General features: G+C 38.6%; 2 protein-coding genes across 3 annotated transcripts; one reads left to right on the top strand and one right to left on the bottom strand.

Annotated features, from left to right (window-relative positions):
- Positions 1–3610: 3610 nt before the first annotated feature.
- LOC148874988 (uncharacterized) lies at positions 3611–7605 on the top strand. Of its 2 annotated transcripts, XM_088942906.1 has the most exons (3): positions 3611–6690; positions 6859–7244; positions 7367–7605. In XM_088942906.1, the coding sequence occupies exons 1-3, from the start codon at positions 3846–3848 to the stop codon at positions 7472–7474; spliced, it is 3339 nt and encodes a 1112-aa protein (XP_088799032.1). In that variant the 5' UTR covers positions 3611–3845; the 3' UTR covers positions 7475–7605. The 2 variants fall into 2 exon arrangements, with proteins under 2 accessions (XP_088799032.1, XP_088799023.1); XM_088942897.1 differs by having other exon boundaries at positions 6859–7605.
- A 16284-nt stretch (positions 7606–23889) lies between these two features.
- Positions 23890–25756, bottom strand: LOC148874987 (uncharacterized). Its single transcript, XM_088964421.1, has one exon. It carries the CDS (start codon positions 25117–25119, stop codon positions 24139–24141), a length of 981 nt encoding a protein of 326 aa, XP_088820547.1. The 5' UTR covers positions 25120–25756; the 3' UTR covers positions 23890–24138.
- Positions 25757–26425: the final 669 nt, after the last annotated feature.

Genomic DNA, 26425 nt, shown 5'->3' with positions numbered 1-26425 from the left:
ATCGGATATGCTCCTCAAACAGGGCACTTTACACCGACCTTACATGCACATCCTATTGGGAACATCTCCTGTACTTGTAAGTTATTACTCATGGGAAATGTTTTCAATGCAAAGTGGATGTGACCGTAAGGTGCCCATGTGTGAGGAAGCAGATTTCATTCCGTCCCACTAAGCCTCTAAGTACCAATGCAATTTTGTAAAAATTATTTGGTCTGTGGAGTTTGTCATCTGTTGGACTTCAATATCGATAGTGATAGAGATTAAATCTACGGAGTGTTTGATTGATTAATTATATAATAAAGAATATTTACACTTGCACTTTGAAAATTAGTTTTAAAATTTTCAATAAAACTTTTTGATGCTTTGAAGGAGTCTATTTGCAGTCGTTAGAATTAGATAGAGGAGAGTATATATTGCGTGTGCAGCAGCACAATGAGGTGCTTTACACGCATATTTTACTCACACTTCACATGTACCAATGTGGTCACATGAAGTGGCTATAATTTTAGTGTGATGACACCTGATGCGATGAGAAGATTTGAAACGCACTAAATTGCAGACTGTTATTTTGTGAAATTGCAAATTGCAATTAGTTGATTTTGTGAAATCACAAATCGCAATTAGTTGATTTTGCAAATTCAAAAACCACGATTAGCTGACCTTACAAAATCACAAATCATAATTAGATGATTATGCAAAATTCGTAGATTGCAAATTTTGTAAAATCGCAAGTCAACTTATGTCATTTGCGAAATCATATAAAATACAAGTTGCGACTTGTGATTTGAAAATAGTGACTTGGGAAAACCACATCCAAGTTGAACCACACGCAAGAGTGGAGACTGAATTACGACTATTGGCATTTTAAGTTAATTCAATGATCATGACTTGATTGGGTGTGACCAAAGGACGTTATTCAAACATTAACAATCATTAACTGTTAATTTGATTGTGAATAGTCACAAAGTGACTATATAAAGAGTTTCTTTGAACTAAAGGATGTAAACCAAACTGAATTAAATACACAATTTTCACTTAATTTTCTCACAAAAAAACACTCTTGTTTCTCTCAGCCCAATCAGCTATTGTCTCACAAAAGGTTTTGTTGGAGAATCTACAATTTTGCTAATTACAATTGCTCACCTAAGGATCTATTGTTCCTAGGAATGAATTTACTTATAACCCAATAATAAACTTAATAAAACTGAGTTAGAACAAATAACATTCTAAAAACATTAGATACTCTCTTAGCTTCTCAAAATTAAAATCATATAATGCATTTTTGTAAAAATTTCGATATATGGAATTGTCATCTGATCTGATCGAGGATTAGAGTTCCCCTCGCTCCACCACGTACCCTTTTCTAAATGATGTTATTGGACATTCTCTTCCCTCGGACCTCAACACTCTCTCTCTCTCTCGTCATGTGCATGTAGACGATTGAGAACAAACATTAGTCATTAAAAAAAGAAAGACAACATGGGATGGTATAACGTGGTACTTTGGTGAAAGTAGAGCACATTAAACTAATCTTAAAGCATAAGCGTCTCCACTTCCTCTCATGTGCGTGAGCGTGAGGTGTCTGTCTCACTACTCGCTACTTACTTTGACTCTATATTAATTTTATGTTATTTTTTTATCCTATAATATTAATACCCTCTTATTCATAAAATAAGCTGCGACACCATGTGCCCCCCCTCCTCCTCTCAATAAGTCAAGCTCCAACACTAAGGTCAGGGTTTCGTTTGGAGAAATAAGAAAATAATCCTTGAAAAGCATTTTAGACTTTTCCATTTCCTCAATTTCAATAATTTTCTTAACAACCAATTGCAACCCAAATTTTCTTTTTTCTTTTTTTTTTTTTAAAACAAAGCAATTTTTCGTCCCTCCAGTATACAAATTTAATAAATATCTTTTTAATTGTTTTTGCTTTGTAATTTGGATATAGCTTTTGTTTCTTCCTTGCAATGTTATGCTTGTCACGTTTCTTCATCATCTTTGTCTTGGGTCCTTCTGTTCTTTTGTAACTTTTTTTTCCCCCTCTTTTCCCTTATAATTATAATTGCTTGTTAAGTACCTATCAACATATATATTGGCCAAAATATAAATATTAACAGTAAGCGTTAGGCAGAAGGGTATATGACTGGAGGAAAATGGTGTCTCCATTATCGTCTACCTAATAAAAACAAGATTATAAATAAATGTTGGTCCCCTCCAATTTGTAGACCCTTCTTTTAATAACCCCAAGTTTTAATTCTTCTTTTTCTTTAACAAATTAAATTAAGTTTGGATGCCTTGCTTTTCTTTTATTTTCTTTTTTTTTTTTTTAATTTCTTCAAAATGTTGAGATCGGATTAGACTCGTGATATCACGACCCAAAACATGAGGGAACATGCTGGGCCTGTCTATCTATCGAATCCAACTTCCAATATGCTAAATACTATATTATATTTAAGTAAATGCCTTATCTATCTATCTATATATATATAATGGGAAAATCTATGATGCAGGAAAGACATAGTATCTCAAGAGTTTTGATCAATCAAAACCCATCCATGAATTTTGATAAACAACACTTGATTGACTATCACATATATGATTCCAATTGATTGTTGAGAAGTTTTTCAGATATGGTATCTTTCCCATATCATAATTGAATCCATAAATAATTAATACATGAAAATTGGCAATGATATAATAATGTAGATTAATTAAGTTCATTCCTCATGGCGGTGTGGTTGTCCCTTTCTTCTTTACAATTACATCGATCCAAGGCCACCCGACAACATGATACCAGATTTGCAATTTACAATAGCTCTTTTTTGCTTCTTCCTCACTTCCATGTGCACCACTCTATTATTAATCCTATTCACTTATATACTCACCAGCTATAAACTTACCATAATATATATCTTCATCATCTATATGTGCCGTAAAAACAACAAGCAAGAACCAAGGTCCATTTCTTTTTCTTTTATACATCCCTAACTTTGAGCTTAATTCATATTAGAGTAGTAGATGTTGCTTTCTATTTTCTTTGCAATTTACAGCCAGAACCAATTCCTTAAAAAAGGGTAAATGGGAAACACATAATGGAATCATTAATCATCATCAGTGGTTTGATTATGGTTATGGGGCCTCCCCTTAATTCATTCTTGCAACATGAAATATGATAAATGGTAGTCATCTCAGAGAGTCTGGATCATTCTGCAATCCCCCGTTTAAACTTATGAGAGATAGAGATTGTCCATTGAGTTAAAAGGGTCTTAATTTGCGTTGGTGAAGCATTATACTCCGATTCATTTTCTTGGTTCCAACTCTGTTTTGCTTAAACAAAGCATTATACTCCCTCCATACCATCACTTAATCTAACAAAATAGCAATCTAATTTCAAGTTTAAACAACTCTGGTTTGCTTTGCCAAGCCTACCCAACAATAACAAAGTTAGTAAAAATAGAAGTAGAAACTGAAAAAAAAGCAAAGGCCTCAGCTTTCAAACTTGGGGGAGAGAGAGAGTAAAAAGTAAAAAGTAAAAAGTAAGAACCTGCCTTGAAGTTTAAAGACCATTCAATCCTTCCGCCACAGCCTTTAAGTTATACGCAAACCACAAGCCATCTGCACCAGCCCATGAATTAGACAAGAGAAAACAAAGAAACCAGAAAAGACATCTTCATAAACTAACCAAAAACCCATCTGCACCACAGTTTCTCGATTAACAAATAAAATAATATTGGAATGAAAAAGTTGCATTTGGATCTAGATCTTCTGCTTTTCTTCTATAAACAAAACATGGGGTTCACCCCTCTACAATCCCAAAACCGATCACCTGTTTTCTCCCATCAGCAATGCCTGCAAATCAAAAGAACATCTTCCTTTTCCCCAATGTCTTCTCTATCACATTCCTTCTTTCAGTCAACTCCCTCTTCTTTACTTGTTTCTCCATTGATGAGCAGGGCCAAGCTCTTCTCACATGGAAAAGCAGCCTAAACAACTCTCAGGACGCACTCAGAACATGGAATCCTTCGGACTCAAGCCCTTGCAGCTGGTATGGGATCATTTGCAATGCAAATGGCGAAGTCATCCAGATAAGTTTGAAGTCAGTAGATTTGCAGGGCCCATTACCTTCAAATTTCCAATCTCTCAAGTCTTTGAAGACTCTTATCCTCTCGGAAACCAATCTTACAGGCCCGATACCAAAACAGTTTGGAGAGTATCAAGAGTTGGATCTCATCGATGTCAGCAACAATGCTATCTCTGGCGAAATTCCAGTCGAAATTTGCAGGCTAAGCAAGCTCAGAAGTCTCTCTCTCAGTTCGAATTTGCTGGAAGGCGCCATTCCTTCTGACATTGGAAACCTATCGAGCCTTGTGAACCTCACCCTCTATGACAATCAACTTAGTGGTGCAATTCCGAGGAGTACTGGAAAATTAAGCAAGCTAGAGGTCTTTCGAGCAGGCGGGAATCAAAATCTCAAAGGGATGCTGCCTTCAGAGATTGGGAACTGCAGTAATTTGGTCATGTTGGGTCTTGCAGAAACCAGCATTTCAGGAAGTCTTCCTCCTTCAATCGGCTCACTGAAGAATATCCAAACCATTGCAATTTACACAACTCTTTTGTCCGGTCCTATCCCAGAAGAGATTGGAAACTGCAGCAAATTGCAGAACCTGTACTTGTATCAGAATTCGCTTTCAGGGTCAATGCCGAAACGACTTGGGGAGCTGAGCAAACTTCAAAACCTACTGATGTGGCAGAACAGCCTGGTGGGTAGGATCCCTGATGAGCTCGAGAGATGTAGAGAGCTGTTGATCGTGGATTTATCGGAGAATCTGTTGTCAGGAAGCATACCGAGAAGTTTTGGAAAACTCCTGAAGCTTCAGGAGCTTCAATTGAGCATTAATCAGTTGACAGGTACGATACCCATTGAAATCTCTAATTGCACAGCTCTAACACACCTTGAAGTCGACAACAACAACATGTCTGGTGAGATTCCAGAAGTTATAGGCAAACTAAAGAGCTTGACCCTGTTCTTCGCATGGCAGAATAAGCTCACGGGAAATATCCCAGAGAGTCTTGCGGATTGTCAGAATCTTCAGGCTCTTGATCTATCATACAACCAACTCTACGGACCAATAGCGAAACACATATTTGGATTGAGAAATCTCACGAAGCTTCTGCTCATATCTAATGATTTATCTGGTTTTATACCACCGGATATTGGAAACTGCACGAACTTGTATCGTTTCCGAATAAATGGCAACAGGCTCGCTGGTGCGATTCCAGCCGAGATTGAGAAGTTGAAGAAGCTGAATTTCCTGGATATGAGCAATAACAGGTTTTCTGGTGGAATTCCTCTGTCAATCTCTGGATGTGAAAACCTCGAGTTTCTGGACCTCCATTCCAATGGTCTTACTGGTTCTGTGCCGGAAAAATTGCCAAAAAGCCTTCAGTTTCTCGATATATCAGATAATAGGCTAACAGGGCCGTTAACTCCAAGCATTGGGTCCCTGACTCAATTGACCAAACTAATTCTTGGCAAGAACAGCTTTTCTGGTAGAATTCCAGCGAAGTTGGCATCTTGCAGTAAGCTACAGTTAATAGATATCGGTGACAATGGCTTTTCGGGCGAGATACCGAAGGAATTGGCCCAGATTCCTGCGCTCGAGATCTCTCTCAATCTCAGCTGCAACCACCTTTCAGGTGAAATTCCAGCCCAATTCTCTGGTCTTGAGAAGCTCGCAATCCTTGACCTTTCCCACAACGAGCTGGTAGGAAACGTAGACATGCTTGCTAGCCTTCAAAACCTCGTTGCCCTCAACATCTCCTTCAACAGTTTCTCTGGCGAATTGCCCAACACACCATTCTTCCGGAAACTCCCGCTGAGCGATCTAACTGGGAATCGAGCACTCTACGTCTCCGGTGGGGTGGTGGTTCCCGCCGGCCATATGGGTCCCAACAGGCACGCCAAATCAGCAATGAAGCTAGTGATGCCTGTCCTAGTCAGCGCTAGTGCTGTACTACTGTTACTTTCAGTATACGTCTTGGTACGAGCTCGTGTGGGTAACTTTGGGAATCCAGAGAATGATGGCACATGGGAGATTACGCTCTATCAGAAGCTCGACTTCCGCATTGATGATGTCTTCCGGAATCTGACGTCGGCAAACGTAATTGGTACCGGGAGTTCGGGAGTAGTCTACAGGGTGGAAACGTCAAATGGGGAGACATTGGCAGTAAAGAAAATGTGGTCGTCGGAGCAGGAGCAACCGGGGTCGGGGGCATTCGAGTCGGAGATTCAGACGCTGGGTTGGATCAGACACCGGAACATTGTGAGGCTGTTGGGGTGGTGTTCGAATGGAAGCATGAAATTGTTGCTCTACGACTACCTCCCAAATGGAAGCCTGAGCGCGCTCCTCCACGGCGCGGGGAAGGGCGGAACGGACTGGGAGGCAAGGTATGATGTGGTGTTGGGAGTGGCATATGCCCTTGCCTACTTGCACCATGACTGTGTCCCTGCCATCTTGCACGGGGACGTGAAGGCCATGAACGTGTTATTGGGTCCTAGCTTCCAGCCATACTTGGCCGATTTCGGGTTAGCCAGACCTGTGAATGCATCTGATTCTGGTCATGACCAACTTTCCAATAAATTGAGTGTGAAACCTCAGCTTGCTGGATCTTATGGGTACATGGCCCCAGGTATATTATTATGATTTTTATGACGACTAGTCCTCTTCTCTTCTCCTTTGCTTCTAATTAATTGTGTTTAGACTTTAGAGGTTCATTTAAGACCTTATTATTCCTCTCCTCACACACAGTCTTATCTCTCTGGCTTTGAGTCTCACACAACTATGGTCGCATCTCCAGAGCATGCATCCATGCAACGTATCACGGAGAAGAGTGACGTCTACAGCTTTGGTGTGGTACTACTCGAGGTCCTGACAGGGAGACACCCACTAGATCCGACCTTGCCCGGCGGTGCACATTTGGTTCAATGGGTCCGAGACCATTTACACAATAAGCGTGACCCCGTCGACATACTCGACCCAAGGCTTCAAGGACGGACTGACACCGAGATACACGAGATGCTACAAACACTAGCAGTCTCATTTCTGTGTCTCAGCACCCGAGCGGATGATCGCCCTACGATGAAGGATGTCGTTGCCATGCTCAAGGAGATCCGGCACGTTGAGAATGTAAACTCAGAGGCTGACATATCCAAGGGCGAAACAGCAGCTCATTCATCGCCGGCAGTCAGTAGAGTCTTCCAAGGATCTTCTAGCTGCTCCTTTGCTTTTTCTGATGATTCGATCTGAGGAAAGCCGATTATGGGCTTGAGGGAAGGGTATATATTCATGTATATTTGTTTATGCAGATTGCGCTCTGCTGTCTCCAAGGTCCAAGCGACTGTTTCAAGGAGGACCCAATCAGCAGAAGTTTCTTACTCGACTCAGAAAAGTGTGATGGAAACAGAGGTGAATAGGGGAATCCTGTTTCACCATTCCACTGAATCGAGGGACATATCCTTTGCCAAATCATGGTCCTGTAGAGTCTAATTTGACTAATTGTTAAGAATTATTAACTTAATATCTGTCTACTGAGTATTTTCACAAAGATCTGGCCATACTGTTATTTCTCTGCTTCTTCTCCCTTCTCCCACCTGCACGGATAATGAAGACTGTTTGTACTTTGGAGCTCGCAGATTACTTCAGTGACCTGACCTCCAGTAAAATGCAAACACATTGGTTAAACTTGTCATCATTTTCCCGTGGGATTGGATCGATTACATATAATTGCGGCACTCGCCTCGATTTTACTTTTACCAGTAAGAGGGCAGGAAAATAATAGGAGAGAATGACATAAAATCCATTCCTTCTGAATGGTTCCTTTGCTTATTGTTGTAAGCTCCGCAGAAATTCGTGAACTAAATGGGTGTCTGGGTTATTTCATTATTGTTGTATTGGGCTCCATTGCAGCGGAATGAGATGTGGCAGAAGCTTGAAAGTTGAAATGAAACCTCTTGCCCCTCTCTATCACAGACGAGACAAAATACGCCATGTGCTTCCACGTAACGAGGGTGACCTTCCAGCTTCCACGAAATCCACCAAATTTCATCTTGGCTTTAAAATAAACCGAAATGCTAATCAATGAATGGAAAGCTACAGATTTTTCTTTTTCTTTTTTATTTTTTTTGGAGAGAGAGGAAAGCTACAGATGAGTAAGATGCTTACAAAGCAAAAATATATGGCTAGATGTTTTGATTTATATGTACAGAGAAATTAGAACGTTAGGAGTCATCAAACAGAGGATGCATATGACAACCGCAAGAAGCGCTTTGTTCAATTTGTCATTGACATTGTATTTGTCCCCTTAGGCTTAGGTTAGTTACTTCAAACAGAGAAGTCTACTTCTTTCAGGACATCAACTTTCAATCACCACTGGGGATTTGGTCTGCTGTCATTCACGGGGAGATATTCCAAATTTCCAACAACAATCAAGGAACCATGGCCACATGACACCAATACCCATATGAAACACAATATGCCCAGACTGTTATGGAGATGGAGGTATTTGTGAACACGACTTCTGAGGCTCATGTTAACTTGAGGAAAGTTTAACCAAATTCCATTAAAAGGAGTACATGAGAAAGATGTACAAAACAAGGGAAATGCCCCAAAAGGCTTACAAAGGAGGAAGCCTATTACTATACAGATTCTCTAATTAAGCGAGCACCAAATTTAGACTCCCTCGGGATCCAAAGTAGGTTTGCATTTAAACATTCCAGGGAATCCCTTGCCTCTGCCAAATAATGATTCAACCTCCAAGGACCCCCCCTCCTTGTTCCTTAGACATTTAATGACTTTTGCTGAATCTCCTACAATAGATAAGTTTTGAATACCCAAGCTTTTTATTATTCCGATTCCAGTGAGAGCAGCCAACACTTCAGTCTTAGTTTGAATCAGTAAAGCCAATTGGACCACTGAAGACCCATCAGATACTACTCCTTTCGTCCCTCAAGATACCCCCAATTCCAGCTAAACCAGGAATTTGCCCACAGCACTTCCATCGAAGTTTAAAGTCATCCCTCCTTCACTAAAAAGTACCGGCTGTCTCAAGATAGTTTGAGGGAAGTGTGGAATGAACAGAATAGTATGAATATTTCTGTTAAGGTCATTGATTGAGAGACCTTGGAACAGCTCCGAATTAGTAGCACATAGATTATAGAGATAGGTACTGCCTGAGATTAACAATTCGAGGGATCTGATCTTGTTGTCAAACAAGTGTTTGTTTCTCTCCTCCCAGACTCCCCACATTACTGACTGTTTGCCAGTGGACTTTGCCTCTTTTACTTACGCCTGTTTCTTGCCACTGATGTAGGAAGTCCAGAATGTGATTTGGGTTAACCCAATTGTAACCAGACAAGCTTAAGAAGTGAAACCATATCTTTTGAGTGAGTTTGCAGTAGATAAGTATGTGATTGGCTGATTCCCCTTCTCTCAGTCATAACAAAAAAGCATGAGGAGAAATATAAAGTATTCCCAAACTCTTCTTCTCAAGGAGACCAATGTGTTTATTCTCTATAGGCACACTTCCTAGACAAAGAAACAGACTCTTGGTGGAATGTGACTACACCAAATCTTTCTGTATGGGAAAGAGGAGCTTTGCTCACCTACAGTTAGACCTGTTCATGGGCCGGATAGCCCGACGGCCCGGCTCGATCTAAGTCGGGCTTGGACAGGATTTCAGGCCCATAGGCTCAGGGTCAAGCCTAAAACATCAGGCCCAACCTTTTTTTGGGTTAGGCTTGGGATTTCTCAAAAAAGCCCGGCCTGAGCTCGAGCTCGAGCCTAACTTATTATATAATAAAAATATATTTTATATAGTAAAGTATATAATGCTTTTTTTATTATTCTTCTCTTTTTTCAAGTAATAGTGAGATCTTTCATTATTTTTTAGGTTTTGAGGTCTTTTAATATAAACAAAACAATTTCTATTGAATAAAAAAAAAAACAAATCTTTTTCCAATTTTCTGGCCGGGCTCGAGCTCGGGCCTAAGTATATTTGTTAATACAAAGACAAAACCCAACCCGGCCTGACCCATGAACAAGTCTACCTATAATTAGAGCCTTGAATAAAGACTTGGAAGAAAATTTTCCATTTGGGTGGAGGGTCCACACCCTCCACGAGTGTTAGGGGAAAGGGGGGAGATGTAGAATTCTTTAATGGTTTGGAGGAGAGCCACAAGATCTGATATTTCTAGGTTCCTTAAGGGTCTTCTAAGGCGTAGGTTTAGGTCATTAACAATAGGAAGTCTAGGGAGAGGTTAAAGAGTCTAGGGGAAGAGGCTGCTAGGGAGGAATTCCCCCACTTTATATCTAATGAAAGGAAAGAAAAAAGAGTTTGAGGAGAATATACCTTTCCAAGGATTTGATGACTTTACTCAGTTCAAATGGAGTTTACTATCCTAACCATTTGTACTTGATCTATATTTGCTTGTAATGGCAACTACCCAAAAAGCATTGCATTCAACAACGAATCTCCATATTCATTTACCCAGAAGAGAGGTATTTTTTTCTTTTAGATGCCCAATTCCCAATCCCCCTTCCTCCTTCGGCTTGCAAACCTGATACCAACTTACTAAATGGTTTCTTTTCTCCCTTCCTCCATTCCACAGAAAGTTTCTTTGGATTTTCTTTATTGGGTTTCTCACTTTAGTCGGAATTTAGAAGACTGAAAGGTGTAGTAGATTGGCAAATTTGCTAGGGAGGTCTTTAAAAGTGAAAATCTTCCCCCTTTTAAGAGGTAGCATTTCTTCCAGGATGCTAGTTTCTTTTCACACTTCTCCACCACCGGCCCCCAAAAACTTAAGGTTCTTGGGTTTCCTACAAGAGGCATCCCTAGATAGGAAATAGGGAGATTTTCCACTTCACATTCCAACACAGATTTGAAGTTTTCTAGTAAATCCTCTTATACTGAATTTATGACTACAATGCTACTTTTATAGAAGTTAACCTTCAAACCAATGATTAGTTCAAAGCATTTACTTACTCTTTTTGCATTTGAGATGTTTTCTATGGAGGCATCCAAGACCAAGATGATGTCATCGGCAAATTGTAAGTGTGAGATATAAACCAAATCTCTCCCCACTTCAAATCCTTTAACCAGATTTACGAGATTAATTGGCTTTGTCAGAAAGATAATTAAAGATAGGAAAAGAGAGAGTGGACAACCCTATTTGAGCCCTCGGCTAGCCTTGAAATAGCCCTTATGTTCTCCATTTAGTAGCACTAAAAACCAAGAAGATCCGATGCATCCTTTAATCCACCGGATCCATCTACTGTCAAATCCTATCATCCTTAAGTAATCTAAAATACAGTTCCAATCCACTTTATCATATGCTTTTTCAAGGTCTAATTTGACTAGAACCCCAACTTTTGAGAAGCTTTTCTGTCTTCCACACGTTCATTTGCAATTAGAACGTTGTCCACAATTTGTCTTCCTTTGATAAAAGAAAATTGATTTAGGGAAATCAGATCTCCTAAGACTTCTTTAAGCCTTCTTGCTAGCACTTTGGACAAGATTTTGTAAGTGCTTCCTACCAAGCTTATTAGTCTAAAGTCCTTGACCTCCAAAATTCCCCCTTTCTTTGGAATGAGACAAAGAAAAGTTAAGATTATGCCTTTTTCTTTACAATGGTAGAGGAGTGAAAGCCCCTTAAAAATTCTAACAAATCTTCTTTAACAATGTCCCAACACTTTTGACAGAAGAATAAGGGAAATTCATCTGGCCTAAGAGCCCTATCTCCATCCATACTAAAAACTATCTCTTTGATCTCTATTTCTTCGAAACTTCTTTCCAACCAAGATTTCTTATCTAATGGTCGGGTCAGGCCTTTCCATCTACTCAAGAAATACCAACAAGGTCTTTCCTTAGAGTAAAGGCTTTTAAAATAGGAATGAAAAGCTTTTGCTGTAACTTGAAAAAAAAAATTGAACTAAAAAAAATAAGCCCAGAACAAAGAATCCCTAAGCACCCCTTGCTTGGATAACCCATCTACTGAGTTAGTAGATCTCTTCACCCAACTGTACTTTATCTCAATGTCCTCAGCCAACCACTTGATTTTTTTTTTCTTTCATTGTTGTAACTCCACATTCCATCCTTGTATTCTTTTAACCAACCTACTAGCACCTCCAAATCACCTTCAATTACAAACTCTTTGGATTCCTTCCAAAGCCACAAAAGTCTCAGCCCTGAGAGAGTCACCTTCACCAAGTGGGCCTAAGAAGATTGCTGAAACACTCCCATCCTCATTTGATTTTCTTTGCCACCTCTGGTTCTCAATTATTAGGCTATTTGGGTATTTTGGTAATTTTATATTTGAATTGATAGATATAAGGGAAATATCAATTTCATTCGGAATTGTGATGGAAGAAATGTAACTATATATTTTTTTCTAAATTATAGCAGAGGTTTTTATTAAAGTGAAAATGTGGGGGAGGTTTTTATGATTCTTAGAAAAGTCAAGGGATGTTTTTATTTTAGAAGGCTAAAGTGGAGGTAAGGCGATTGGGTGTCATAACCTCATAGGGGTGAGTCTAGATTTGCTCCTCATAGAGCACTCCTCACACCGACCTCACAACATGTATCAGACGCACCTTAGGAACATTTTTCATACTTGTATGTTATTATTCATGGGAGATGTTTCCAATACATTGTGAGATGTGGTTGTGAGGTCGATGTGAGCACTCTATAAGGTGAAAATCCCGATTCCGTAGGGGTGAGGTGAAGGCCTTGATGCATTTTAAAGGTCCTTTAGGGGGCGCTCTTTTTATGGATTTTGAGAGGGGGGAAGTTGGTCAATGGGATTTTGGTTCCCATTGACCAAGGATCCCATATTCATTTTTCAAATTAATGTGGGGACCAGGGAATGTTTATTTTCTTGGGTATCACTTACCCGATACCCATCTCCTAGGTGGGTAAACAACTTTCCCACTTGGAGGGAAAGTTTCCAACACTTGAATGGGACAAAAGTGCCCCTTTTAATAATGAATTTTTATAGTTAAAATGGTCATTTACTTTTTTTTACTTGGGAAATAAAAGAACATGGGTAAATACACTTAGAAAAACTTACCCAGGTAATTGCATTTACCCGAGTAAGTAACTTACCGAAAAGTGAATAGGGCCTTAAGATTAAATGATAAAGACATGAAAAATATATAACTAAGATTTTATACTTATTTGATATATTAGGCATGGTTTGAATACTACTATTAGTTTTTTATTCATAAAATCTAAATACTATCTATATCCATACTATTATAAAGTGGAAATTTATCTTTGTTTCAATACAGGTCATAAAAGTTAAATTTGTTTATATAATGATAACTTATATCTTTACTCTTTATTTGTACACTAGTGAGAAACCTGTGCAAAATTGATGATAGTTGATGAATGAAATCAAAATACTTATGAGAATAAATAATTTTTTGGTAAAGTGAGAATAAGTAATTAAAGCATTAAGAAAAAAAACTATTCAGCCCAATAAAGTAAGAGGGTTTGAGGATGTGGGATAAAATCTAAGTGAAAAAAAATATATGAATATCAACCATAACAAAGCGATAGGTTAGGTCTCTTGTGCCAGTTGTTAAATCAGTATTGGAGGATCTAGAGGGTGAGGAGGTTGTTAAATTGGCATTGGAGGATCTAGGCAGCTATTACCTAGATTTAAAAAAGGGTTTAAACTTTAAAATATTTGTATCAACCGTTCCCCATAAGGCTGGAAAAGGATCACTAAGATTTAAACATGTCTAAGATGTTGAGAATATGTAAAATGTATAGAAATTAAGTTAAGAAAGATCTAAGAATATGTAAAATGTAGATCTAAGAATATTCTACCATGGAAAGTTGAAAATTAAACCCCAATTGTATGGAGCACATGATTGAGAAATTGGAGAGAAGTGTTTGTGAGGTAAAACAATATATAATATACAAATAAAAAAATTAAATGCTCATAAAAATTAGATTAGGTTTGGCAAAAGCTCTAGAATGTATTCATTTGAGAGAGTTTACACATTTAAGAAATCTAAACATATCAACTTGTAATTGTTCATTTACAAAGGTGTATGGAGGCAGCCATTAAGGAATGATTTAAATAAAAAGTGAAATATGGGGGCTTACCAATTAGGTTTAGAGAAATGGATGAGGGTAGGAGAAAGAAAATAGAGGTAAAAGACTATTATTGTCTCCATTTGTGAGTAATAAATTTCTTTGTAAATAGTGTTAAACTTATAATTTTTATATATAGCAATAATGAAAAAGAATTTAATAGCTTTATATGTGGCAATATCAACATGAAGGATTTTTGTAATTTAAACAAAATAATGTCACACATGTGAGAAGGGAGAGATCAGAGGTAGTCGTGTGAATAACCTCATGAAAGTCCTCTTGCCTTCTCTCATTCCTCTTTCAATTAGAGATATAGATGTGCATAGTATATATCCTTGCACAAGTAATAATAATACCATAAAAATTTATTTGTTCAATTCAAGTATATGAAACAATAATGTTTTAAGAGCAATGGATTCACGTTTCATTGCATTTCTATGCATTAGGGGTGAATTTGAGTGGAGCTAACTTGAATATATGGCTATTCGAGCTTGGATTATCAAAAACACATGAGGTTTGAGTACAAACTTAAACTTGAATTCAACTTAACTTAAAAGCTAATATATTGAGTTCAATTATGAGCCAATTTCATATAAAAAAATTAAAAAAAATAAGATTACATATACATATAAAACATTATTTCTTATTATATATATAAAAGTTAAGAATTATAAAAAAATTGTTTACTATTATACATATAAACAATTAAAAATATTGTATATAATATAAATTCAATTAGACTTGCGAACTTCACGAGTCAAGCTTCAATGAATTCAAATTCAGTTTGAATTTCAATTAAGACTAAGTTGTATCGAGTTTTTCACAAGTAAACTTCAAATAATCATTAAAGACTTTATTCGTATCCAATGTATAATTTATGTACATCATCTTTATAACATAGTATAATTTTTATACCATATTAAGTTTTCTTGAGGAGGAGGTGTGAACTTGGAACTATTTGGGCACTAAAAAAATTGGAAGGAGAAAAACAAAATCCATGAATCATGAAAAATTCTGGTAGAAGAAAGGAAATTTGGGTATTTAAAAAGAAAATTCTTGATTAGTACCTTGAACTTTAGGGGTTATGTCAAGTCAGTCTCTGAACTTCAAAATGTGTCTATGCAATACCCTGAACTTTCAGAATGTGTCTAATAGGTTCCTACCGTTAATAGTCCGTCAGTTCTTTGTATCACGTGATGACATGTGCCACTTAAAACTTTAATATATTGAAACTACCCTTGAAAGAAGGCATTGTTCATTGTCTTCTACCTTGAGATTGAATAGTTGTGCCATTGCTACAACAATGTCGAGAACTAACAATGGTGCTCCGAATAGATTCGAACGAACTAACGATAGTGCCGAGAATTGACCAATAGGGGTGTCAACAGTATTCGAAAATCCGATTTCGAATTCGATATTTGGCATAATCAAATTGAATTCGGATAATTCGAATATCTAATCGGTCGAATTCGGATATCCTGTTCTTACCGAATAACTAATCAGATTCGAATTCGAATATGACCTGATTCGATTCGATAAATATCCAAATTCGAACAATTATTTAATTCTTATATGTAATATTAAAATATTTTATATAATTTATATATAATAATTAAATTATATAAATAATTTATATATTTATATACTTTATATCAATAAAATATTTATTAATTATCTAAAATAATTAATTATTCGAATTCAAATCGAATCGAACATTCGAATATTTAATTGGATTCGAATTCAGATATTGATTTTCAATATCCATCAGATATCGAATTGAATTCGGATATCAAATTTTCTAATCGGATTCAAATTCGAATATTGCTTGATCTGATTCGAATTCGATCCATTTGCACCCCTACTGACCAACTTCTAGCGATGGGTAAAACCACCATTTGCTACGGTTTCTTGTATATTTTTTAATTTTTTTTTAAATTTTATGTAACTGATGAAAATTTCCTGTATATTCTAAAATCTATCTTGGGTTGTGGCTACGACCTTCCTATCTCAGCTAGGATGCAAGGGGCAATGATGCCCAACTTAGCATTTACAAGGGAAAAGTTTTATTGATTGTTAATGTTGCACTATAATGGTATAACTTAGTTACTTATTTTCTTATTTAAGAATTTACTTGTGTTTGATTTGACTTCATTAACCACAGATTCATCATCAATAACCAGTAATCTATCACCCCACAAGCTGGAAAACAAGATTGCTTAAGGTGGAATGACAACATAGTTTACTAGAATCAAGATTTAAATGGAAGGAGTTTTGTTTAAATTGGTTTATGCAGAAGTGGCAGATAAAGAAAAGTAGATGACACTTGATGGGTAGTTTTAACATTTCTAAAATTAACTGACGAATTGCTAACAATATGGACCGATTAGACACATCCTGAAAGTTCGGGTACTGCATAGACACATTTTAAAGTTCAGGGGCTGACTTGGCACAACCCCTAAAGTTTAGGGTGCTGATCATGATTTTTCCCTATATATTACATGAAGCCTGTGAGAGTATTTTTCCATCCATCTTACCAACGGAAATGGTTATTTAAATACCCAACTCAATTATGGGGGTTTTGGAGTATTTTTTTTAGATTTTTTTTTGAAGTTAACTACTTATAATATAGGTGTATTATAAATGCTACAGATTTATTCTAATCAAGAAAGCTATGGATTTATCCCTTAGGGTAAAAGCCTCTCATGAAGAGGAGGATAGACCTCTATCAAAAGCGTGGAAGAACATTTTCTGGAAGAGTCCGCAAGAGGGTTCTGTAAAAATTAATTTTGATGCCTCTTGTAGTAGGAATGGCATGTGCTTGGTTGGGTGCATTGCTAGGGATCAAAGTGGTAGGATTTTTTATATTAAAAATTACTGCATAGGCAAAATTACAATCAAAGCCATAAATTTCAGGAATCTTTTAGTGATCATCGAGGGAGATTCAGGATTGGTTATCAATTGCCTAAAGAAGCGTGCTACCCCTCCTTGGAACATTTTGACAATCATTGAAGTGAAGGGATGAGAGATCCATCATATGCATGGCTGAACCATGCAGGGTGGCTGGGTGAAATTTCAAAAATTTATTTATCCCATTTGAGAAATCTATTCCCTGATTTAGAAAAAAACTGCATTTTTCAAGGTTCATTCTTGAAACAAATCGGACCAAATCTTAAACCAAGATTAGGGAGAGGAATACCTAATATGGAATCCATGCAAAAAGCTTCTCCCAACGTATGTGTTCACGCCCAAAGAGGGTTGCCAAATCTTTCCTCCACTGAAGATGACACAACTTAGGGTGAGGTAAGATCAGTAAGTGGATTCTTCAGCAAGAATCCCAATTCTTTAGCAAGAATTTTTAGGGAAGTAAGAATAGCTTCAAGATTGTTTCTTCCACCAAGAAACAATATCAAGATCCAATGTTGATCACTCCAAGAGGTGGAGATTGAATAGGGTAGGACGGCAAGAACAAAGAGAGAGAACTAAATGCAGAAAAGTCAGTCAAACTATGTGTCTTATTCCAGTTCGCCTTCCTCCTTTATATAGACCTTAAAGAGTTAATCTTCTAATCTGATTAGGAGTTTCTTGATCAAAATCTTTATTTGGATTTGGACTTTTTAAGTGATAAGGCTTATCCTTTATCATATTTGTAGATCAGGATTAGCTTCTCTTAATCCAATTAGAAGTTTCCTAATCCAAATCTTTATTTGGATCTGGACTCTTTAAGTGGATAAGAGTTATCTTCTTATCCTTATTTGTTGATCCATACCCAGATTCACCCCATATTTAATTAATCCAATTAACCCAGTTTGAAATGGGCTTTAGGCCCATTAAGCTTTCAAGCTCACTTCCTTTAATGTTGGATAGCTTGGCTCTCTTTGTATGGCGTGAGACCCTATCATTGATCTCCACATAAGCCACATGGGTTCAGCTTAGCTTCTGTTACAAGGCTTGGCCAAATTCACTACTAAATGTAGTGAACCCCTGAGTCCATCAGTATGGGCTCTTAATGGGCCCAACATTTAGATTAAATGGTCATTGTGTCCAACCATCTTATGAAGGCCCAAGGACTGTGGATAGATGTGAGATTAGCCCATCAAGTTTATTATCCCTAAATGGTCTTACACTTAACCTCTCAACCCATAATGATCAAACACTACCCGACAAGAGATGACCTTTCCCTCGGCTGCAAGGTATAGTGTTGCACTCTCTACTCACATGGATACCGAGACTTAAAATATTTTTGCAAACATTTTGTAAAACCATAATATATATGTATAACTCTATATAAATATATTTTGCAAAACAAATTTCAACAAGATTGAAATCAACTATTGGCAGTTTAGGTTTCCATCAGAGAGAGTGCATTCCCCAATCATTCACTTTGTCTGACAAAGAGGTTGATTCTATCCACTCAGGTGAATTCTCGAACTGCCCTAGCATACCCAGGTTTTGACCCCCTCTAAAGAGCTCACTGATTGGCATATCAAAGACAACCCAATCCAACACCTAGTGCAGTACCATAATCGAGTCTAGGGGTCTGGTGTAACATTCCAATTTTGCCTATCTGTCTCCAAGGTCCATGGCAATACTGGAATTTGGTCCGGTTTAAGGTTTCAAGAAAACCCACACTGCATGTGCCCCAGGTCTCACCCTGGCAACTAAGACAAGACACCCTAACCCACTTGGAAGCACATCAGAGTTAGCCTTGGCATTTTAAACATCCCCATGTCTATCCAATGGCTGTGAAGATTCTAAACTAACACGAGTCTCATTAGTGTCAAGTTTAAGGGTATTACGTAGAAACATACCATAACAACACGAATCAATTATGTACTATTAGTCATTTACAATAAATGCACTAGTACATCAATCTGATTGGAGCTAGGGCATACACTGTCTAACATGAAGAATGTTGGGATCTAAAAGAAAAGATGGATCGTGGAATCTCCTATCATCATGTTTTTCTAAAAGCAAACAAGGTTGTTGATTGGTCGACTCTGTTAGACAGTTTGTATGCCCTTAGCTCCAATCAGTTTTAATGTCCTTTAGACATTTAGTCTAAATGAATAACGTGCATGTTTGATTCATGTTGTGTGGTATGTTTTTGTGTAAGACCATTAAACTAGACACTTAATGAGACTTGTGTTAGACAGTTTGTATGCCCTTAGCTCCAATCAGTTTTAATGTCCTTTAGACATTTAGTCTAAATGAATAACGTGCATGTTTGATTCATGTTGTGTGGTATGTTTTTGTGTAAGACCATTAAACTAGACACTTAATGAGACTTGTGTTAGTTGAAAATGTTCACAGCCAGTGGGTCGGTCTGGGGAGACCTATCCTGATAAGGCTGTCATTGATGTGCCGCCAAGATGGTTGGGGAGGCTTGTCTCAACCGCTAGGGTGAGACCCGAGGTACATGCAGTGAGGGTTCAACTTGAAACCTTGAACCATACCAGATTTCCAGCATTGCCCTGGACTTTTGTGATGAGTGGGCAAAATTGAAAAGTTACACCTGACCCCTAGACTCGATTATGATACTGCACTAAGTGGCGGATTGGGCTGTCTTTGATATGCCAATCAGTAAGATCCTTAGAGGGGGTCAAAACCTGGGTGTGTTCGGATGGTTCATGAACCCATCTGAGTGGGTGATCATAGTGACAGGATCAGCCCCTTAGTCGGACAAAGGTAATGATCGAGGATGCACTCTCCCTGATGGAAACCAAAGCTGCCGGTAGTCGATTTCAATCGTTGGAATTTTGTTTTGCAAAATATATTTATAATGATATAATATATATGTACGTTTTCAACTTTTCAAAAATGTTTTAATCCCCGGGGTCCATCCTAGAGGAGAGTACAACACTGTGCCTTGTAGTTGAGGGATCTTGGAGAAGCAATTCTCCATCCTAGAGGAGGGTCCATCCTAGAGGAGAGTACATAATGATATAATATATATATATGATGTAGAATGTTTTTGTTCAAGGTGTGGCTTTCGCAGCAATTCTCCATGAAAGATCTTGGAGAAGCCTCATATATACTGGGTCGTCGACTCTATAGAGATAGATCAAAGTGGATAATAGGATTATCCCAGGTTGCTTACATTGACAAAATTTTCAAAATGTACAACATGGAGAACTCCAAGAAAGGAAACGTTCATTTCAGGCACGGAGTCACTCTCTCCAAAAAGGTGTCTCCCAAGACTTCTGAGGAGATTGAGGGCATGAAAGACGTTCCTTATGCCTCAACCGTAGGGAGCATCATGTATTCCATGCTGTGCACTCGCCTTGACATTGCTCAGGCGGTGAGTGTGGTAAGCAGGTTCCAACCCAACCCGGGGCAAGAACATTGGACTACTGGGAAAAACATACTCAAATACCTTCGAAGGACAAAAGAGTTTTGTCTGGTATTCGATGGTAGTTCACTACAAGCCCAAGGGTATACTAATGCCGATTTCCAATCGGATCCAGATGATAGAAAGTCTACATCTGGGTATGTTTTCACGATAGGATCGTGTGCTGTTTGCTGAAAAAGCAGCAAACAGGGGTCCACAGCAGACTCCACGACCAAAGCCGAGTACATTGCCACAAATGAAGCTGCCAAAGAAGTCGTGTGGATGAAAAAGTTCATTCACGAATTAGGAGTGGTTGCATCCAGCACATCACCCATCTTGTTATTGTGTGACGACAATGGAGTGATCGCCCAGGTTAAGGAGCCTCAAGCACACTCGACGTCAAAGCATATCGAGAGGAAGTACGATATTGTTGGCAGAGGGGACGTCCTGATTCAGAGGGTTGCATCAACGGATAATGTGGCAAACCCATTGACTAAGCCACTCACACAGAAAGTGTTTGAGAAACACGTGGAAAAATGATACTCCGGCTTATACCAGATTAGACCTAAGTGCAAGTGGGAGTTGTTAGACAGTTTGTATGCCCTTACCTCCAATCAGTTTTGATGTACTTTAGACATTTAGTGTAAATGAATAAAATGCATGTTTGATTCATGTTGTGTGGTATGTTTCTGTGTAAGACCTTCAAACTGGAAACTTAATGAGACTTGTGTTAGTTTAAAATGTTCACAACCAGTGGGTCAGTCTGGGGAGACCTATCCAGATAAGTCTATCATTGATGTGCCGCCAAGATGGTTGGGGAGGCTTGTCTCAACCGCCAGGGTAAAACCTGGGGTACATGCAGTGAGGGTTCAACTTGAAACCTTGAATCGGACTAGATTTTCAGTATTGCCATGGACCTTGGGTGATGAGTGGGCAAAATTGGAAAGTTACACCTGACCCCTAGACTCGATTATGATACTACACTAAGTGGCGGATTGGGCGGTCTTTGATATGCCAATTAGTGAGATCCTTAGAAGGGGTCAAAACCTGGGTATGTTGGGATGGTTCATGAACCCATCTGAGTGGGTGATCATAGTGGCAGGATCAGCCCCTTAGTCGGACAAAGATAATGATCGGGGATGCACTCTTTCTGATGGAAACCAAAACTTCCGGCAGTCGATTTCAACCATTGGAATTTTGTTTTGCAAAATATATTTATAATGATATAATATATATGTACGGCTTCAACTCGTTTGCAAAAAGGTTTTAATCCCCGGGGTCCATCCTAGTGGAGAGTGCAACACTGTGCCTTGTAGTCGAGGGAGAGGTCCTCTCTTGTCGGGCAGTGTTTTGGATCATTATGGGCTGAGAGGTTAAGTGTAAGGCCATTTAGGGTTATACCTGAGGGCTACTCTTGCATCTGCCCGCAGTCCCTGGGTTTTTATAAGATGGCTTGGCCCAGGGACCACTTAGTGTAAGTGTTGGGCCCATAGAGTCCATGTGATGGGCTCAAGGGGTTCATTGGGATTTCTAGTGAATTCGGCTAGGCCTTGTAACAGAGGCTAGGCCAAACCCATGTGGCTGATATGTAGATCAATGCTTAGGTCCCACGCCATACAAAGAAGCCCAACTAGGCAGCAGTTTGGAAGCCTATTGAGCACTTGATGCATATTGGGCCTAAAGCCCATTTTGAACTAGGCTGATTTGATCAGTCACTTAAAGGGGCGGATCTGAGGTTAGGTGAAGCCAAAAGGATTGGGTCTTAACCCTATCCACTAACCAAATTCAAATTAGGATTTGAATCTGGTAACCTCCTGATAAGATCAGAAGTGGACTGATCTAATCTGCAGATAGGATTAAGAAGACTCCTTATCCAAATACAGATTTGGATTATGATAACTCCTAATGCGATTAGGAAGTTTCTTAATCACTAGGAAAAGAGAAGAAAACCCTAATTTCGAATTACAAGAATTCAAACCTTAAGGGTATTCGCAGAACACACTGCGTCTTTAGATAGGATCTCAGAGAAAACCTTAGGGAGAAGAAAGTTGTTCGCCACCTTCTGCTCTAGTTCTCTCCTCCAATTTCATCCGCCATCTACTACTAGTTCGTTTTTCTCTGTGAGGGAAAGATCAAGAAATGTTCTTGATATCAATCTTTGCAAAAAGGTTGATTGTGTGTGGTGCTCATTGCTTCCATCGAGTTTTTCAAAAGGACCTAGTTCGTGGGATGAACATTGTTGGTTCTGCTTCATTATCACAGTGTCATCTTCAGTGGGAGCAATTCTTGGAAGTTTCTTTGGGTGTGAACACCGACGTTGAGTGATACTATTTCTCCGGATCAAGTATATCCCTTCCCTTCTCTTTTGGTTCAGATTTGGTTCGGTTTTGGTTCAAGTCATATCCTTGAATAATGTATTCTAAATTTAGGGAGGGAATACGATTCCCAGTTGGAAGAAAGGTAAGAAATATTTGAAATTTGCCCACCCATTTTGCACCCTTTTGGCGTCCATACGATGGATCTTACCATTCTTTCAGACTCATGATGCATTTATGAATATTTTCCCTAACCTAACCTCCATTCTAGAGTTGTGCAAAGTGTGGGTCGTCCTGGGCTGTGCCTTCCTTTCCGAGGATATTTTGGGGGGTCGACTCGAGGCCACATGGGCCCGTGGGCTGAGTCTTGGGTTAGGCCGGGCTAAAGCTATGAAAGGTTTATTTAAAAAAATTGAAAAAAAAGCTTAAAATTTTTATTTTATATGAATTTTTGATATAAACAAATGTTTATATATAATAATTAAATAAAAAAGTATAATAAAATTGAAAACAATTGTTTATTTTATTAATATATTGTATAAAATATATTATTATATAATTATAACATATATATATAATATTATATATATTATTTATATAAATATATATTTGTGCCATGGTTGGCCGACATGCAGACCATGGGCCCATACCAGCCCACTAACTTGAAACCCACAGCCCAACACAACACGATTTATACCTCAACCATGGCTTTTGAAACTGACCTAGAGACCGAAGCGGTCAGGGGTCCGGTTACCGGGTCGAATGGTCTAACCAATTGAACTGAGTGCTCGGACCATTCTAACAAAAAAAATAAAAAAAAAAAATAAAAAATGGTCAAAACTGTTCAAACGGTTCGAACGATTAACCGCCTAGTTGAGCGATTCTCTGACCAAAATTAACGGTTTTTGGGGAAAACGGTTTCCCGATTTTTCCGGTCTCGTCCGGTCATGAAAACCATGACCTCAACAGTCCATTCCCTCCCCTCTTTTGATTATTAGTATTTATGACTCTTGGGGGGGCATGCTACCCCCATCTTGTGCAACATCTTCTGATTTATCAAAAAAAAAAAATGAAAGGAAATTATAAATGCGCACATAATTTGATATTTGGATTTAAATTGATTAATTAACCTAAGTAAAGAAATTAATATTAAAAGAAAGGTACACCGACCATGATCACTATACAAGAAATGAAGAGGAGAAAATAATTATATTGAGTGTTTTTTTTTGTTGGTCGCCTAATTATCAGCCCGTAGCTTATAATTTGCCAGCGAAAGTGGCTGATGGATATCGATCATCGATTAATTAGTTGGGAAGATTTGGCCATTCCTGTGCTGTCTCACTCCAATTTCCAGGCATATAGGAAAAGACAGAAATCTGAGGTGGACGATGGACGGCTCTGAGAGTAAGTAGAGTAATATCCACTGTCGCCGCTCTCGCTGCCGCCGGCGCCCTGACTGCCACTGTCGCTGCCGGCGTCTTTGTCATGGTCGAGGTCGGAATCGTAATCATGAGGAGCGGGCTTGAAAATGAACAAGCCGTGACCAGTGGGTTGGCCGCTAAACAACCAATCATGCACATCCCAGAAGACTTGCACCGGAATCGTATTCACTCTGATCGTCTCATTTCCCCTGAATTTCCATTGCAAGTTAGTGACATGGATCAACACAATCCCGTCGATGCTGATCCACATTTCAGGATCCTTAGGTCCCGTTATTGAAATCTCAACCACAATGTCATGTTCTTTTCTCCTCTCGTCAAACTTGGCTCTCGTGGCAAAACATTTCTTACCGAACACGTTGTCCTTCTTATAAATTAACGTAGCATCTGCCAACGACGGCCGTGATTTGGTCCTCTTGTAGGCTTCCTTCTTGTGATCTCCCAGCAACAACACCACCTCTTCCTCCAACACCAAGGCCACGTAGTAATCCGAGCATGGTTCAGGGCTTGACTCGAATTTTGCTGCACGAAGATCCCAGAAAACATCCACTCGTTTCCCTTGGACTTCAAACGACTTGAGCCCTTTCTTGCTCCAGAAGTGCCAAGGCTTGAGATCAATTTTGCAGCTGCTGATTTGATGGTTATCACTGCTTGGGTTATTAACTGAGATGTTTAGACAATGGTTCATTAGGTTCTTGCTCCATATGACGTGCACGTTATAGCACATTCCGGCAATGCTTGCTTGATATACACACATCACGGTGCACTGTGCCGACGACGACTTATTTGTTGTTGCACCATTATCCTCCGACGACCTCTCTGCTGAACTTGCAGCATTGTTGCCGGGCGGTTGACCTCGTGCAGTGTGATTAGTAGACATTGATCGATCGGTATATTCTTTCTCTCTGATTTTAATTCTAGCTATCAAATTCAACTTCTAGGAAGAAAGAATTAATACCCGCCAAGTGAGCCAAACAGGGCCTGCACGTTTTAGTATTGGTTAAACGTTCCAGCCCTATTATTATGAGAATGTGGTCGTGTTGGGCACAACAATCATCCACCTGATCAATGAATACGGTATCGTCCCTAGCTCGATATCATATGAACTGGAAGACAAAGCCAATCAGAAACTCTCCTCCCCCTTCTGCATTACCACGTATGTAATACATTTTCTTTTTTCTTTTTGTCGCCCAACTGGCCGGAGAATTATATTTCTTGTATACTGATAAATGGTAGCCGGACGTTTTGACAACGATTAGAAGGTCTGACTTAGCTGCATCACAAAATTTGAATTCTGAAACGAGACCAGCAGGTGGTATTCGAAGATTCTGGTTTGGCTTTCGGTTGGAGAAATGAATCACAGGTGGGATATCCTCATATCCACCGAAAAGTGTACATTACAACTTGCGTAGTGATAGGAAGAATTCAAGGAATAGAGTGTGGGAATTGGTTGCGGAGAAAAGCCCCTCCATTGTCTCAAACCCAGAGTACTCTGTTTTTGTATAAGGTGACAAAACGTCCCCAGGTGTTTTTACACAAGAAAAAAAAAAAAACGGTTTTTCTTCTGTTTGTTCGTCCCTCCATTTCATACCAAACACAGTTTGTTGGTTATTAGTTAGCTAAAAATTTGCCAATTCACCAAACTGTCGTGAAGAAAACAAGTTTGGTAACTACAATCCCCTGATTTCTTGCATATGCCATAGATATAATGGCCTAAAGGGATGAACCCAGGATATTTGTTTGGTAAAAATGGAATTTCATTGATACCAATGGATTATATATTTGGATTCGTTGAAACTAATGGATTGTATGTTTGGATCAGGTTAAGTGTTTTCTATATATATGAACCATTCTTATAGCTCTTGTCCATATTATGAATATGATGGTCATGGCACTGTTGAATGTCAACAACCAAACATAAGAATACAGACCTGATCTGTTGTAGCCACTTTGCTGTGGAAATTGCGGTAGATCCAATAAAAGCATCACTTGTGTGAGGACTCATCGCGATTCATTTAACTTATTGTTTTTTTATTCAAAACAAAACAAAACTGATAGAAAAGTCTTCCTTTTTTTGTGGTAAGGGTGAGACAATGTAAACCTTCAATTTAGTAGAAGATGATAGGGTTGTTCATGGGTCGTGTTGTGTCGGTTTACTAGTGTTTTTTCAACTGATCCGACCTGGT

This window comes from Nelumbo lutea, chromosome 1 (genome assembly GCF_056320005.1).
Source record: "Nelumbo lutea isolate HS-2025 chromosome 1, American lotus-T2T, whole genome shotgun sequence".
In the NCBI taxonomy this organism is placed as follows: Eukaryota; Viridiplantae; Streptophyta; class Magnoliopsida; order Proteales; family Nelumbonaceae; genus Nelumbo; species Nelumbo lutea.
Note: the sequence above shows the minus strand (reverse complement) of the source record. Positions and strands in the feature narration are given on the sequence as shown.